We start from the raw sequence: 17837 nt of genomic DNA, 5'->3' as shown, positions 1-17837 counted from the left end.
TTGTATATAAAAATATTCAAACGTAACTGTTTGTGATTTAGATTAGATTTAATTTAGTATTAAAAAATTTGGGTTAACCTAATGTCCTTTAAGTAAACATGAAGGAAAAAATTTAAGGTGAAAACAATAAAAATTGATGATAATTGTCTTAATTGTTTATATTTATTTCAATTGTTTGGTAAATTGAAGAAGCAAATATCAAATTAAATCAAATCATTGATGTACTTTAAGCAAAGGGGAAGAGACAGTTAATAATAATAGTAATTGAATTGTAAACAAAGACCATGAAGAGGTAAATATTATGATGACAGTGATGAGGATGGAGATGAGGATGGAGATGAAGATGATTAATGATTTCAATTATTTTGTTAAATTATTCAGTGATGAAAATAACTGTTAAACATGACCAAGAATATGGTGATTGTTATGATCTGTTTGCCTTTGGTGTGATCATGGTGGTGGTTAATTTCTGGTTTCCAACGATAATTAAAATATCTCCATCTCTACTCAGAATCTTTATCTTCTTCATCAGTCTCATCTCTTTGATGAAAAGTATGTGAATGAACGTGGAACCGCCACGGAAAATAAACAAGATAACAAAAGAAAGAGAAGATAATCAAGATGAAATAGACAGTAAGTTACCTGAATGATTAAGAAATTTTCTAGTCTTTGATTATCACCAAAAAGTCCGTTAAATGCGAAGATGAAAAAATAGACTAAGATGATTTTCTTTTCAGAATTTGATATAATTAAAGTGGAAAAGAAGATGAAGATAAAGGTAAAGAAAAAGAAGACAGAACCTGAGATGATGAGGATGATGATTGAGAGCCAATGACTTACTGTTATTTCAGAAAAGTATCTCTTTCTTTATCATCCTTTATCATCATCTTTCTCTTTCTTTTTCTGCTCCAATGGATCAAACTATTTCTTTTTAATTATCATCAATAGTAAATTACTTTCTTCATCATTCGTTTCAAAGGTAACTTTCCTCTCTCTCTCTCTCTCTCTCTCTCTCTCTCTCTCTCTCTCTCTCTCTCTCTCTCTCTCTCTCTCTCTCTCTCTCTCTCTCTCTTGTTCATTTTTCTCATTCATTAATTTCAGGAAACATGGTAATGATCATCATCATCATCTTTATCTTCATCATCATGATTATATATTAACAACAATCTAAATTGATCATTGAATAATATTCAACCAAATGCTCATCGTGATCAACCCGGAGGATGAATTTCAATCATCTGTGTGTTCAAGCAACAGTTTAACAACAAACAATAGATTGTTAATTAACTAATCACACAATCTAATCTATTGGATTTAAAAATAAACTGTTCAGTTAATCTGATGCTTGTTAAATAATTAAATGTTCAACAAAAGTGTAACATGTTTACAATGATTGGTGATGATTTTTAAATTGTAAAGATTATTATTATTTACAGTTATTTATATTTAGTTAATCAACAAGAAACAAAAAATATAATTATCATTGACTTGTGATCAAGATTAAATTGTTGTGATTGTTTTTTTATCAATGAGGTGAAAAAGTCAAGGAGGAAACAATCAAATAATTAACTAATCAAGATTAAGGTGCGGTTAAAAATGGTAACTGAATTGAACTTGAAAATTAGATAATAACAATTGGATAAGTAATAAATTGGGATTTGTGAACATCGATAAGTTAATTGTAATCAAAATCAACAAATTCCCAATCGATCAATGTATTAATTGTTTACGTTTAAAAAGTTTCTCTATAAAACTCAAGGTAAACCAAACAATCAAAAAACTAATCAAAGTTGAATTGTTTTAACAACAATTTACTAATCCAATTATCCAATACAACTGATGAAACAAATATAACATAAATATCTTGATTATTATGGTTGAAAAAAGTGATTTGTTTAATTAAAATTTATAATTTATTAATATGAAACTATTTTAATTTTCTCATTATCAATGATAATCAACCAATCCTCATGGCCTAACCCTTGATGAAACTTGTAATGATTATTGTATGAAGATGATGATGAAGACAATATTATCATCCTCTCTCCTTCCCCTTTCTTTACCTCATCATCATCATCATTGTAAGGGATTACGCAATAGTTGATAATGAGTCATACATCAACTAGTTACTTTCCCCCTTTTAATCATTTAATCCACCATTTTGTATAATCTTATCAATACCCACGAGACCTTTTAAAAATTAGTATTTAAAGCCAAACCAAAGACAAAGGACCTAAGTCTTTGATAATAGCTTTTTGTATCCACATCAAAATTGTCAATTTCTTCTTCTATGTTACTTTAACCTCAAAATACCCTTTACCCTTTTCCTCACAAATTCAGTTTTCTTAACTCAGTTGTATAATTAATCAAATCAACCTTTGTGTTCTGTTAAATAAAAGTTCTAATTCACTAACTGTAGTTGATCCTCGTGTTCCTCGAGTACAAATCGTCAATTGACAAATTAAGTTTACAAAATGGTGGAGATGCCTCTGCTTCATTAGTGAACAACTAGTGGCCACATCAGCAAAGAAAACAAAGAAATTGAGTCTTATTCTTTACTGAAAACTCCATTTCCTTTTCCGCTGTCTTAATAACAAACACTATAAGTGACACAACGTGTCGTTTTGATAAAAATTGATTTAGAGAGTCTAGAGGACCTTTAGACGATATTCCAAATCAATTTTTCGATTTGATCTAAGTGAGTTAACCTTCCAAAAACAATTTGTGTTGAGTGAAAAGAGACTAAGAAAAGCAACATGGAAAATTACCAGATTATGTGCCATGAAGGCGCTTGAACAAATAACCCGAAATGAATTGATTGGTATATCAATCGAATGGGGAATAAAGAACCCGAGTCAAAAGACAAATGGTATGCTTCAAAAAGAGATTTGGGAATCTCAATTAATACAATTTATGTTTGAAAACAATGGTGATGTGCCTGATGAATTTGAGATCGATTCAAGGAGGACATACCAGATTAAATGGATTGATGGAATCGAATTGCGAAAAATGGGGTTGGATTTCAATACGTTAATCCTGCTACTAGTAAAAGGTTTCAAGAGTCTAGATCAATTCACGACTTATACAAAAATCAACTAGAGGACGATATTGGATTACCTTCAGCGTTCGCTACTCTATTAGCCAATCGATTTTCAACCATGGAGAAATCATCAATGATGGAACGATTGAAAAGATGAATCAATCGACATCAAGAGAAAGTCAATTAATTTTGCCCAGCAACAAGTGTTGCAAAGAATCAACAGAAAGAAATGGCGAACAACGAAAACAATCATTTGTGAATTTCATCAGGAGTTTGGAATACGATCTGAGGACCTTAGATCCAACCAAACAATCCTGGATTGAACATATCACAGTCTTGCTAGAAAATGAAGCAAGAGAAAGAGCAGAGAATCTAAGAAGTGAATTTCCATGGATTCAGTATGATGAATGGAAAGAAAAATTGATAAATTCAACAATTACATCAAGTGAAAAAGCAGAAGCTGCTTACATAGTTCTACAAAAGAAATATGATAATCGAAATGATCCAAAGGAACATTTCTCAAAAATCGAAACAGCGTTAAAAATAATCTACCCAACAGCAAGTATTGAAACTTTGACTATCGCCTTATTATCATCTTTACCTTACTACATTCAGAATGAAATTATACCTGAAAGTTTAGATTTTGATATTGAGAAAATCAAAAGAAAAGTCATTGGACATTGGCAAAAACAAAGATCAAGAGATCAATTAAACCGTAACAATCCGAGAAACAATCGCCCTGGTCAATATGTGAGAAATCAGAGTCAACAAGGTCAACAAGGTCAAGTAAGGACATCAAATGACAAAGTGTGTAACTCGTGTAAGAAGATTGGTCACGAGGAAGAAGATTGTTGGACTAAATATCCAGACAAAAGACCAAATCGCATCAATAAGCCAAATACAAACCCTCGAAAAATCGAAGGTCAAGTAAACAATGTGGAAATTGATGAACCAATGAGTGAAGGTAGCATCACATCAACAAAATTAATTGCGACAAAAAGCACAATTAATTCATCTGATGCTAGACATCCAACAATGAGATTACAAATCGGTGAAGTTAAATTTGATGGAATGTTTGATACGGGAGCCTGTACAAGTTTAATTAGCAAGGACCTCGCGATTAAACTTGGACTATTGGCCTACCCTCACAAATTAAGATTTCTAAGTGCAAATCAAACAATTATCAATTGTGAATGGTTTGTGCCATTGAAAGTGTTTTGGACAACATCCCAAAGATTTTAGTAGCTTGTGATCGATGGATTATCTAATGATATCCTCTTTGGTGAAAACATCATTAAAGCTACATATTTAATAATTGTTACCAATGGATTAGGTAAGCCCTATTCATTAAAACAAAAAGATTTGAATCAAGATTACAAAATGAAAATTCAAAAACCAAGTTTAAGTGAAATTGAACTATTACTCAAATCGTGGTATGTGGACAATTATAACATGAGTTATTTACGATTGATGAGTAATAAGGACCTCATTACTCAACAACCCAATCATCAAGATCACCCATCAAATCATCAAGTGAACAACACGATTGATAAAAAGTTAATACCTCAAATCAACTCATTACGTGTCAATTACATTCAACATTTTCAAGACAATTACGCAGAAAATGCAAGTAATTTAATCAACAAAATCGAAGAGTTTAAAGAAACAAGTTTGGATTTACCGGATGAAATTCATAATTTGGAACAACAACTTTACAAACAAATTAATCCTGAGCTGAGTGAAGAAGAGAAATTAAAAATTTTCAAAGTGCTATCAGAAGAAAGAGGATCTTTTTCTTCAAGTAAATTCGATTTAGGATTGGTACCAGCATCAGTAACAAAATTCAAAATTGATATTGGCGACAAACCAATTCCAAAGTCGAAACCATTTAGATCAAGCGAGAAAATGAAAGAAGAGATGAGAAAAATAATTAAAGAATTCAAGGAAAATGGGATAATAGAAGATTCAGATGTAGGCGGTGGAGCCCCTGCGTTCGTGGTACCGAAACCAATGGTACTTGGCGGATGGTTACATCCTATGTCGAACTGAATAAACTAATTCAGAAAAGAAAATTTCCTATTCCCAACATCGACGATGCAATTAATCAATTAAAAGGAAACAAGTACTTCACAACTCTAGATTTAGCCCAAGGGTACTACCAGTTAGAAATACCAGAAAGTGAAAGAGACAAAACAAGTTTTGTCACAGAAGATGGTTGTTATCGGTATAAGCGATTGCCGATGGGTTTGGCTGACGCACCATCTTATTTCCAGGAGGTAATTAATCGAGTTCTTGGAGAACTAAAATATACCTGCTGCTTTGGTTATTTCGATGACATTGTCATCTACGGTAAAACGATCGACGAGCTTTGTGAAAACATGAAGAAAGTAATTGGTGCATTGAAAATCTATGGCTTCAAAAATCGAATTGAAAAACTCCAAGCGGGAGCAACAAAAATCGTATGTCTAGGACATTTAGTGTCAGGAAGAACAGTTCAACCTGACCCAAAGAAGATCGAAAGGATTAAGGCCCTCAATCCTCCGTCTTCTCAGAGTCAAGTGAGATCACATCTTGGATTATTCAATTACTTCTCGAGATTTGTGGAAAACTATGCAAAGATAGCAGCACCGTTACAAGAGTTAATAAAGAAAAAGTATAAAGGACTACCAATTCAATGGGAAAAAGCAACGTTAGAAAGTTGGAATACGCTTAAAAATGCACTAACAAAGAAATGCCTATTAACACATTTTTATCCAGATAGAGAAACAGCAATATTGGTTGACGCTTCAGCGGTGGCGATCGGTGGAATTCTAACACAAAAAGATGAAGATGGACAATGGAATCCAATCTATTTCTTTGGTGGTAAATTGCAAAAGTACATGTACAGTTGGCATACAACAGAAAAAGAATGCGCTGCTGTAGTCCACGCGTGTAGAAAATTTGCTCATTTCTTACGACACAAATCATTTGTTGTAAGAACAGATCATCACGCTCTTTGTGAGCTCAAAAACACACAATTCAAGGTCCCTCGAATTATGCGTTGGCAGCATGATTTGGCTGAGTTCGATTTCAAAGTGGAATATCTCAAAGGAGAATCTCATCCAGCCGATTGTTTTTCTCGCTCAAATGAATGGGCCCATAGACAAAAAGGAGAGATGAGAGACGATCATTTTGATAAATATCTTAATTATATTAAATATAGTAAAGACGATATCATAATGGAGGATATGGAACTGAAAGAAGAAATCGAAATACTCAACAAAGATACTCAAAAGGTCCTCTTGAATATCGTGAGAGAATTTGATTTTCTTGATTCTGTTCAAGAGAAAAATTTCATACGACAATTGAAAGCACCTAAAATACCTCAAGAATCTGAGAACGAGATCAGAAGAGAGCAAGAAAAAGATTCAAGATGTAATTTGTTAAAAAGAGAAATTCAAGATGGTAAACAAAGGAAAAACTACGAGATAAAAGAAGGAATTTTGTATAGACTAATGAACGATGGATCGCCGAGATTCTATTTGCCTGATAGTCTTATCGACTTCGTATTTCAACAGTACCATGAGGTAATGGAAGCGGGTCACTTTGGCTCGAAGCCAACAATTCAAAAGATCAAACAAGATTTCTGGTTTCCAGAAATGGACGAAATCATCAAACAAAAAGTCGCAGCATGTGATAAATGTCAACAATATAAAGTGAAAACATATAAAGAAGGAAGAGCGAGAGGAATGAAATTACCAAACAATCCGATGGAAAGAATCCAGATTGATATGATAGGACCTTTCACTGAATCAAGAAGTGGAAACAAAGTTGTATTAGTCGCAGCTGATACCTTTACGAGATACGGTATGGCTAAGCCATTCAAGAAAGGTACAAGCAAGGATGTCATTAATTTCCTAGAAGCAATCATCAATACGTTTGGAAGAATGAAAGTGATACAAAGTGACAACGGTCAAATCTTCACGTCAAAGGAGGTAAAACAATTCGCTGAAAAGAACAAAATTCAACTCATCAATTCAACGCCGTATCACCCTCAAACAAATGGTCTAGTAGAGAGACTCAATCGTGAAATAAAGGTTCGAATGGGGATCTACACGGAAAAAGATTATGAATGGGACGTCTACTTACAAACATTTATGTTTAGTTATAATAATACAATTAGAAGCGAATTGGGAGTTTCACCTTTTCAGCTTCTTTATAATTATGAACCGAGGTCCTTGATTCATAATCAATTTCAAATCGATCCTCTTTACAAAGAGAAAGACATTGAAGCGAAGAGATTAGAAATCAAAGAGAAAATCGAATCTAAATCTCAAGAGATGGCAAATGAAAGAAATCTGAAACAAAAAGAACCTGATTTAAAACGAGGAGATTTAGCAAGAGTAAAACCAATTCCGTACACCACAGGACCAGCATTCATGAAACAAAAGTATTCTGGTAAATACATTGTATTAGATACCTTTGAATCAACGGCAAGGTTAATCTGTGTTTACACGAGGAAGATAAAAGTCTTCAACTATGAAAGGATAAAGAAGATCATTGGAAAATTTCCTGATAATTATCAAAGTATCATGAAGAAATATCCTTCAATCAGGAAGCCTGAAACAGAGACTGAAACTGCCGAAAAAGGACCTCTTTCAGCAGTTGAGAAGAATGTTCAACCGTCGCAAAAGGAAAACGTCGAAAAATCGAATTGGAATGAGACCAGTGACACCGAAATTGATGAAGAAAATGAAGAAAATGAGAAAGAAAAAGAAAGTGAAAAAGAAGGTGACAAAGAAAAAGAGAACAGAGAAGAGATAGAAATAACTGAAGAAATTCAGAAAGAAAGAGATAAATGTGACGCTAATTCCAAAGAGAAACAAGGACCTCGTTTCTCAATGGAAAAGCCAAAAGAGTCGATGGAAATAACACCGAAAGAAATCGTATCCGTGTTACCTAAAAGACAAGGTGAAATCGAGAAAAAGAAAGAGATGGAAAAGAAGGAATCTGAGAAATCAGAAAGAGAAGAAGATACGAGTAAAAAGAAAAGAAATTATAAGCGAAAAGAATATAAGAGAGAACACCGAATGGAAACAAGAACAAGAAAATTAACACTTTAATTTGATAATTTTGAACAAGGACCTCGTTCAAAATTATCCAAATTAACAAAATCAACTAATTACGCTTTTAATCACTAACATATTACAATCCTACTAACATGTTTTCTTTAAAGTAACAAGATGAATTGACACATTTGAAAAGCTAAAAGCTTTTAAGTTAACAATGTTAATTATCTTAACAATGTGACAATTAGATGTTGGATCAAAGGACCTCTGATCCATCAGAAAATTGACAAAATTGTTAATTGTTAACAAAAACAACAACAATTAAGATCAATTTAAATACACAAACAAGATAACCAAGATGGCGAATCAGTGATTGATTCAAATTAAAGACAAAGAGGGAAAGTGAAGACTTAAAGAGAAAAGAACAAGTGTCGCCACTGTCGCTCACTTTAAATTCTATTCTAAATTAAGTCAATTGTTTTAACCCTTAATCATCTTAACGTGGTCAACATAATTGATTTTGTGAATATTTTGTGTTTAATTCTTTTAAAATTTTGTGTTTTAATTTGAACAAATTGTGATAATCGAAAAAGGACCTCTTTCGATCACACAATCAATTCAAATCAATTTGATTCAACAATCAAAAGCCGTTCATCCGAAACATCTCATCGTTCAAAATTCATCTTTGGATAGTGAAGTCAATCACAGGAAAGGACCTTTTCTTGAGATTGACCAAGACTAAATTCAAATCATGGAAAAATTAGATGAACATTGGCAAGTGTCAAGAGAATCAGTTGAAATTCTGATTAGAGAAAGAATCGAAAAACACTTTGGTAAGACTTGGAACGAGATCTCATTAGATGAAATAAATCATGGACTGATTTTTGTGACGCTACCAAAACAAGACACAACCAAGTATTTGATCTCAATCGCTTGTCGATTTTGTGAACACGTTCCAGCTCATCCATATAAATGTCAAAATTGTAAAAGTATTATTGTCGTGATTGTTTGAAACTATTGATTAGAATCAACAACATGAGAAGGAAAGAAAGAAATTGATTTAAATCAATTGGTAGGCAAACAGTTCGATTGCCTGGTTTGTTAGGTAACCCTTTAGCCAAAGTGATGATAATCAATGGTGATGAGATAGAAATGTTTGGAAAATTTCAAGTGTATTGCCGAAACTATTTCTGTGAAGAAAAGGAAATTACTTTGATGTACTGAAGCACCTCCAGTCCTGTCAAAGTAACCAACTCAGAGTAAATTCAATCATGAAATATGTTAAGGAAAATCAAGAAATTCTGAGACAGAAAGATAAAGTCGCTGTGATTCCGCCATTGGAAGGAAAAGACAATCCATTAAAACAATTAGTGATTTTGTCAAGCTTTTGATATTCGACTTATGATTCAATATCCAAACATTGTTGAATTAAACTCTCCATTTACAGCGATTAAAGGAAAAGTAATGTGATAAGTGACCAAATCGGTAACTCTAGCAATCGAATTGCAGTGAGTTCAAGTTCATTTGGTAAAGCAAAAGGACCTCTTGCTCAGCCAAATGAAAAGCCAAATTTTGGTATCCGTCAAATGATATCCTTATTTACTCAGATATCGAAGCGCAATCAAGCCAATCAACTTCAAGCCAAAAATCAAATAAAAGCGAAGACGATCAAAACACTCATCAGTTAGTAAGTTACCCTCAACGATGGAACCTCAACCTTCAACATCATCTTCAATCGAAATTGAAAAGCCAAGTGAATGGGGTGAATGGGATCCATCATGTGTATTATTAAAGTTGGTACACCTCTTGTAGATTGGGACTCAGTTCTTGACCAGGAAATAGGACCTTTTCCGAGTCGTAACTGTGCCCCAAGAGATAAGTGCCGAGTTGAGAGATAGATACTCCAGTTAGAGGAAGAGCAAAGTGAAACCAATCTCAGATATCGAAAAGATCCAACAATTCCGCCAGATAGAAAACGAGTTTTAATCAAGAGACGAAAGAAATGGAACAAGGAAAAGAACAAGGAATTGAAAACAGGATGTTGAAGAAGAAAGAAAAGAGAAAGTGGTTAGAGACTCATAGTAATCCAAATGAAGTGTTCAGTCTTTCGAATTGTGTCCATAAAGGAAGAATTGTCAGAAGCAATGAAAGAATTCAGAAAGAAAAGAAAATGTCTGTGGAATGGACATCGAAAAAGCAAGTTAAAACTCAAGTTGGTGAAAGATCTCTTCCAATATGGATTGGAATCGTAGATTTTGAAAAATCAATTGTTCAATGGTATCATCAGGTATCCAAAAGAAGCAATGGCAATTGGAACAATTTTCATGGATTGACATTTGAACAAACTCGTGGCTGTGATACTTGGCAAGTTGCGAAGAGAAAAGTGATCGCTATTCTCAATACAATGGACATTATTTGCGTGTGGAGGAGTCAACGATTTTATTAGTATAGGATTTTCTGAAGACGATTGGGATTTAATTAGACCCAAAGTTCGAGATGTGAATGTCTATTATAAGTGTTTATATAACACAACATCAATTGGTCTAAAATATATAATTTTTGCCCTTTTCGGATTAATTATCCAAGAGAAAGAACATTCACCAATTGTTGACGCTGGATTCACCATGTGGGCTTACATGATAGATCATGTTGAGTTTGAAAAGACTCATTGTAAAGCCATCGAACATCCAATGTACGTGCGACCTTATCCTTATTTAAATTATGGTTACAATCGACAATTCAGCCAACTAGTGAAAAACATCATGGAAATTTTACAAGATTGGCCAATGCAAGTTCGTAAAAGACCAATAGGAAAACCAGCATCTTCATATGATGAGGCCAAAATGTGTGACGGATCTGAGGACCTTAGACCGCCGTTTTCGGAAGTGGATCTCACCATATTCAACAAATTCAAGAAGCGACCAAAATTAATAAGAGATCGACAATTACGTTAATTTCGGGGCATTTGAATCTATCTCATTTCTGGCACTGTAGTGACAAAATTCAATAGATTCCTTTGACACCCGAAAGTAACGATAAGTTGAGGGCTCTGTAAGGATTACGCAATAGTTGATAATGAGTACATCAACTATTACTTTCCCTTTAATCATTTAATCCACCATTTTGTATAATCTTATCAATACCCACGAGACCTTTTAAAATTAGTATTTAAAGCCAAACCAAAGACAAAGGACCTAAGTCTTTGATAATAGCTTTTGTATCCACATCAAAATTGTCAATTTCTTCTTCTATGTTACTTTAACCTCAAAATACCCTTTACCCTTTTCTCACAAATTCAGTTTCTTAACTCAGTTGTATAATTAATCAAATCAACCCTTTTGTGTTCTGTTAAATAAAAGTTCCTAATTCACTAACATAGTTGATCCTCGTGTTCCTCAGTACAAATCGTCAATTGACAAATTAAGTTTACAATCATCATCATCTTAATCATCACAATTAACCTTAGGCTGATACAATGTACACTTAGACTGTTCAATTGAACGCTCACAAATTTTAAGGATTTAATCATAATCATGATGATTAAGTTGATGATGAAATTTTACATAATTTTGATAGGAAAACAATATAATAAGTTACACAATTAATCAAATTTTTCTCTCCGAACGTTAATTATAAATCATTTAAAGTTAATTGTTTAACACAATCTGCTTCAAGTAATATTTACAATCTACTAGAAAGGGAGTATTAAGTTGATAGAATCATTTTAATCTTTAATCATTTGCACAATATAAACAGAATTAAAGTTTAACTGAATGAGAGGAGAGTTAATTACAATCAAAGGAAAGAAATTAAAATCTAATTACAATTAAATTTCTTATCATTGGCAATTGAAAAGTAACAATTGTTAATCGTGTTAGTTACATGACAACAATTAACCACAGATGATCAACTCACAGAAAAATCAAATTATTGTGCAGAAAATCACACACAATTAACTTTAATTGTTTACAAACATTTATCGTTGTTATTAAATAAATTATTTAACGAATCGTTTTAATCACTATCATTGGGATAAAATAAAATTAATATGATAAAACTATGATGATAATTTGTTGAGTTAGGGCTTAATTATTGTTGTTTTCATTAAAATCATCATCAGCTGATCACGATTAAATTGTTGTTTGATTGATTAAGCCTTAGGCAAAGGAGGAAGTTGATTGTGTTAACTTGTATACTTTTTTTTTCATTTGCGTGTTTGCTAAATTGTTAATGATAATTATTATTATCAAGCAATTGGCAAAGTATCTTGTTAATCATGTTCAAATAATTTAACTAAACAGCAACAAGATTAAAAAAAATAACTGGTCACAATTAAGAAACCAAAAAAGGACATCTCATCATTAGTTAATTGTATAAACCATTAAAAATTGACCAGAGATTTAAAATGTCATTAAACCAGAATCAATATTAACCTGAGAGATAATCAAGTTAATTTACTAAATCATTCAAGTTATTAAGAGTTGATTAAATTTTATTAGAAAACTTTTCTTTTTTAATTGTATTATACAGTGTGTTCACGAAAAACGTGCTAGGTCTCGATATTTTTTTTATTCGCGTAAGAAACTCGATGAAATTTTCATCAAGTAATTGTCTTCAGATAAGCTATCAAATAAAATTGAGATTTCAATTGAATTTTCCCTACTTTCATTTTTATCACAATTTTTGAAATCTGAAGATTCATGACTCATTGGAATGAATAATCGGAATTTCTCTGAATTCGGTACTGACAACTAGTACTTTTTAGTCTTATTTTGTTGCTTATGAACTGATGAACAAAATGAATCTAAATTTATTATTTTGTATTAAGTGGTTGAGTTTTTATCTCAATTCAAAGAATTATGAGGTTGCTACTGTTAATTGAGCCGAAAATGACCACTAGCGTCGATCAGGTTTCACAGCGCGGTGGTAAAGGATTTTATGTTGTGAAGGTGCTCAATCAGCTAATTCAACATTGCTGAATCTAAATTTGAAAAGTAATTTTGAATCGGACATCAAATAAAAATGTTATTAACAATCAAACCCTAGCACATTATTCGTGAACACACTGTATCAGTTATAAAACCGAAATTGAAAAAGGTAAACAAATAATAATGATCAGTCAATTAAATTGTGATTAATAGTTAATTGATTCTGATTAATGGTAAAGTATCAAAGTTTTGCAATTGTGTAGGTGAGTGGGAGTTTAGATTAGGATTAAATGATTAAGGAAGTTAGAAAACACAAGAAAGATAATCAACTCTGGGTGGTTGATGTTATTAATTAAGCTAAAGGTATAATAGGCACCAAGAGAGCATGGGAGAGATGAGAGGGGAACAAGTTTGAAACAAGTTATCAGAATGAGAGAGAGAGAGAGAGAGAGAGAGAGAGAGAGAGAGAGAGAGAGAGAGAGAGAGAGAGAGAGATTATCATGATTACGATCATAACCTTGAAACTATTCCCATTGATAAAACTTTGGGAATGTAAAAGTCAACAGCATCACTGTTTTGATGATGAAGATGAAGATAAATCCACTGAGAGGTCAGTGGATAGTGAGAGAAAATGAAATTCAATTGTAAAGATGAAACAAAAGATGATTAATAATGAAATAGTGAGAGAAGGTGATGTTGATAGTGATGAAGATAAAAAGAAGACGAGATCATTTTTAACACTCCAAAGATTTTCTTCATATTTCAAACTATGAATCTTGGATTCATTATAATTTCGCCATTGGAATCTGGCTGAGCAACTTTCTTTTCTATTCTTTTTTTTTCATTCATCTCTCTTTCTCTCTCACTTTTTTTCATCATCTTTTATTCCAATGGCTCATTAAGTCAATTTTTTCGAGGCCTGAAAAATGGCCTTGCAACTCTTTCTATTATCATTTTACCTTTTCTAACCTTTTCTTTTTTTCATCTTCTCCTGGTTCTTCCAACCATCATCGTTCCATACGACTAATACCATCATCATCATCATCATCATCAACTGTTATCATTGTTGTATCATCGCTGTTGTTGTTTTTGTTGCTGTTTAATGTGTACGTGTAATACTTAAGGTGATATTAACCACATCCACATTGAACGGTGTTGATTTATTAATAATGGTGATATACTTTGAACTTGAGGCAAAATCAATCATGAAGAGATGAATATTTATCATGGTTAATCAAACAAAAGTTCAATCGCTATTCAGTAGATTGAAGTAATTTGGTGAAAACCAGAAAAAAAAACTTTTTTCCTTTTTGTTGTCTCTTCGCTTCTTTGAATTGATCTGAGACACTTTTTCCCTCCTCGGTTGCTATTAATTTTTTTTACACTTTTTGAACACTTTTAATTAGTAATTAGTGATCTCTTTTGATTGTGTGTTAATTATACTCTCTCATTCTCTTTCTTTCTCTTTATCATCCTGTTGTTGTTGATTGTTGTTAAATTATATAAATGAAAACGGTAATAAAAAGGCCAACAAACTGTGATCTCTTTTACCGCTCAACGTATTGTTTTAACTGTTGATTGGATGATAATCATCATTTGATCACCATGATGATCGTGAATCATTTGGACTGATTAAAAAACTGTTAATCCAATAGGTTGAAAGCGGGAATTACATTTAAACGCTTAAGTACTGACCCTTGATGACCTTGTTTCTTTTTTCTAATTTACTCTGATAATTTTAAGGGTTAGATGAACAATTTAAGTTAATTGTTGTTGTCCAGTTTAGGAGAGTATTTCAATTTGTACTTACCAGTGATGGTCCTTGATTAACAGCGTAGCTTAAACTTGTAATGGCAACAACAACAGCCCATCTCATATCAGATGATCGGATGTGGTTGAGTATATTGTTATTACCATGATGAGGATGCGGATGATGTTGAGGATAATTGTGGTGTTTGTTGAATGAATGATTTGAGTGGAGTTTTGAATGGTTGTGAAGATGTTGTTGTTGTTGATGATGATGATTTGATGAAGGATGAAGACGAGAATCCTCTTTGCTAATACTGTAAAATCTTTGTAAACTATTGTGGCTTCCAGAGGTTATTCCGTTTCCAGGATTAATGCCAACACCCACACCGACACCGACACCGACACCACCATTACCATTTCCGCCATTACCACCCAATGAACCGGGTGAATGGTTATTATATTTATTGGTATTGGTGTTATTGGTCGTTATCGCTTCATTAGAACCAAGGTTTTCAACTGCAAGGTCACCAAATGAAGAGATTCGGGAATTTGGCAACATTTTGGACTTTGGTGTCGATCGACTTGAATCATTTGTATCACGGTTACATTCAATGTAAACAAATGATGATAAAGTAATCAAAGTGATCAAACCACAGAGACAAGTAAAGAAAAGGTTGAACCTAATGTCCCATGCTAATGGATTTAAACTGCAAACTTGTTGATTCATCAATGAATTAATGGGAATGATTAAAGTTGATGATGATTGAGTATAATTGATTGGCATTGTTGTTGTTGTTGTCAAAATTTTAGGATAATTTGACAATGGTGATGTTGTTGGTATTGGTGTTGTTGATGCTATTGATACAGTTGAAGACAATGGCGATGAAGATGAGGATGAATAAGTTACAGATGATGATTGTTGAAATATTGGTGAGACTCGAGCAAAAACACCGGCAACACCAACTAAGCCCGACATGAGGGCGATCACAACAATATGGTAACAAATTTGATTTGAACGAACACTAAATCGATACTTGTAAGGCCATTTAAGGGTCAATGCTCTGTCCATAGCAAGCGAACCTATGGTGGACAATTGGAAGATTCGTAAAGTGGTCAATGACCATACGGTTAAATTACATGAGGTTTCGACCCGGGAGCGAATTATATTAACAAGGGAATAGGCGAAAATGGATGAACAGGAAAGTAACTGTTGAATCGTAATTAGAACCAGAAAAATATCAACATTTCTCCATTCAGAACGATAAATATTAAACATAAACAATATCCACACAGTGAGGGCACCAATGGCCGGGGCAAAGGCACAGTTTGATAACCAACCATAGGCTGTGGCATCCATGTTGATGTAGCAATTAGTTGATTGATGATGTTAAATCCGAAACTTTTTCTGTTCACTTTTATGATGGATAAACAACCAGAATATGATTTATATGAAGACTAGAGGTGAAAGGTTACAAATCGAGGAGATGATTAAGATGATGATGATGATGATGGATTTACAAATGATAATCAACAATTATAATCTAAACTCATTGTTGACAGAAATTTGAATAAAAAAGTGAAACATTTTCATCACAACGATCACAAAAGGTTAACTTTTGATTCCTTGGCTGGGAAAATGAGTTAATCATCATATTGGTTGTTTTTAATTGTAGAAAATTATAAAACTAATCAATATGAAGTTGATAAGATAAACAATGTAACTTAATTGATTAGATATAAAAATAGAAATACATTGTAATGGTCAGTCTTAGGATCGGATGATGATGATGATGGTCACTTGTTTATTCAATTCCAACTGTTGAAAGTAATATGAGTTTTCCATGTTAATTCAAATAGTAACAACAATATTGATCCTTGATTGAAAACTGTGAACATTGTTTATCATTGATTAGAATTTGAAAGAAAAAGTTACATAAACACAACGAGAACGAAATCGTTGTTGTGTTGATGTTAATCCAACACAATCAAGTTACAAACTGGATTGACTGTTCATTTGGAAGATCAGGTAACCGAGGGAGCTGAAATTAGAGAGAAAAGTGAGCAGAAAGAGAGAAAATAAAGAGAAGAAAAAAAGAATGAGAAATTCTGAGTTAGAATCGATGCCAAGACCGGTTACATACAGAACTTTATTCATTCAGATAAATCTTTTCTCTCTTTCGTTCTCACCCCCGATTTCAATTCTCTCTCTTCTCTCTCTTTCTCTCTTCTTTCTTTTATTCTCCTTCTCTTTCTTAATCTTCTCATCATCTTCTTGTTTTATCTTCAAACTCCATTGTGTCACCAGAGCCTCAATTTCAAGAACAGAATTGGAACAATCAACTGGGCGGAAGCTTTAATTCACTATCATTATCGTTATTAAGACGAAAACAATAATTTATCATAACAATAATGAGAAAATTGATTTTGTCTCAATTCGCCATCACAGTTAAATCATTTTCTTTCTTAATTATTTCAATTAAAGTTAATTCATTGAATTGGAAAAACAAAATCGATTCTCGAAATTTAAATCATTCCATCAATTGAGCTTCTAAATACTGTTAATTGTTGAGTAAATGAAAACTTTGTTACTATTAATATTTTGTTTTGTTTTTTACCGTTAATTTGTTATTATGATTCCCTATTATGATCATGGTGATGATTACAATTAAAACTGTAATTATGACGGAGAAAAATATTGTTAATATTATACGATAATATTTATGTTACAATTAACGTGATAATAATAATGTTTGTTTATGTTGATGAGTAAAAAAAGGGAATTAAATTTAATTCAATTCAATTTTTGATTCGGCAAACAAATGATTAACTTAATTATTCTTGATGAGTATTAATAAACGAGAAGATAATTGTCTTAATCATATTGTTTACTATTAAGAATAGGAAAAAGTGATTAAATGAAAAATGAAATGATTCCTGGTGAAGAATTTGTAATTAGTTAATATAATCATTCATCAACAATTAACAATCCAAAAATTTACATTGTAAATTTAATTTACAATCGGAGAGAAATGAATCACATTTATTGTTATATAAATACAATATCACAATTAA

At 32.4% G+C, this 17837-nt stretch overlaps 2 protein-coding genes across 2 annotated transcripts in view; one reads left to right on the top strand and one right to left on the bottom strand.

Annotated features, from left to right (window-relative positions):
- Positions 1-17269, bottom strand: part of LOC128393619 (uncharacterized protein DDB_G0283357-like) — a 34760-nt gene extending 17491 nt beyond the window's left edge. The window contains exon 1 of the mRNA XM_053353812.1: positions 14827-17269. Coding sequence (XP_053209787.1) covers positions 14827-16122 — 1296 coding nt within the window. The 5' untranslated portion in view covers positions 16123-17269. The remainder of the gene's footprint in view (positions 1-14826) is intronic.
- The window catches only part of LOC128393647 (mediator of RNA polymerase II transcription subunit 9-like), a 123001-nt gene that overhangs the window by 4707 nt on the left and 100457 nt on the right, over positions 1-17837 (top strand). The gene's annotated exons all lie outside the window — the stretch shown is intronic.

The sequence above is a fragment of the Panonychus citri genome, unplaced genomic scaffold (assembly GCF_014898815.1).
Source record: "Panonychus citri isolate SS breed McGregor unplaced genomic scaffold, ASM1489881v1 Contig00138, whole genome shotgun sequence".
Lineage (NCBI taxonomy): Eukaryota > Metazoa > Arthropoda > Arachnida > Trombidiformes > Tetranychidae > Panonychus > Panonychus citri.
This window is presented reverse-complemented; position numbering and strand designations above follow the sequence as displayed.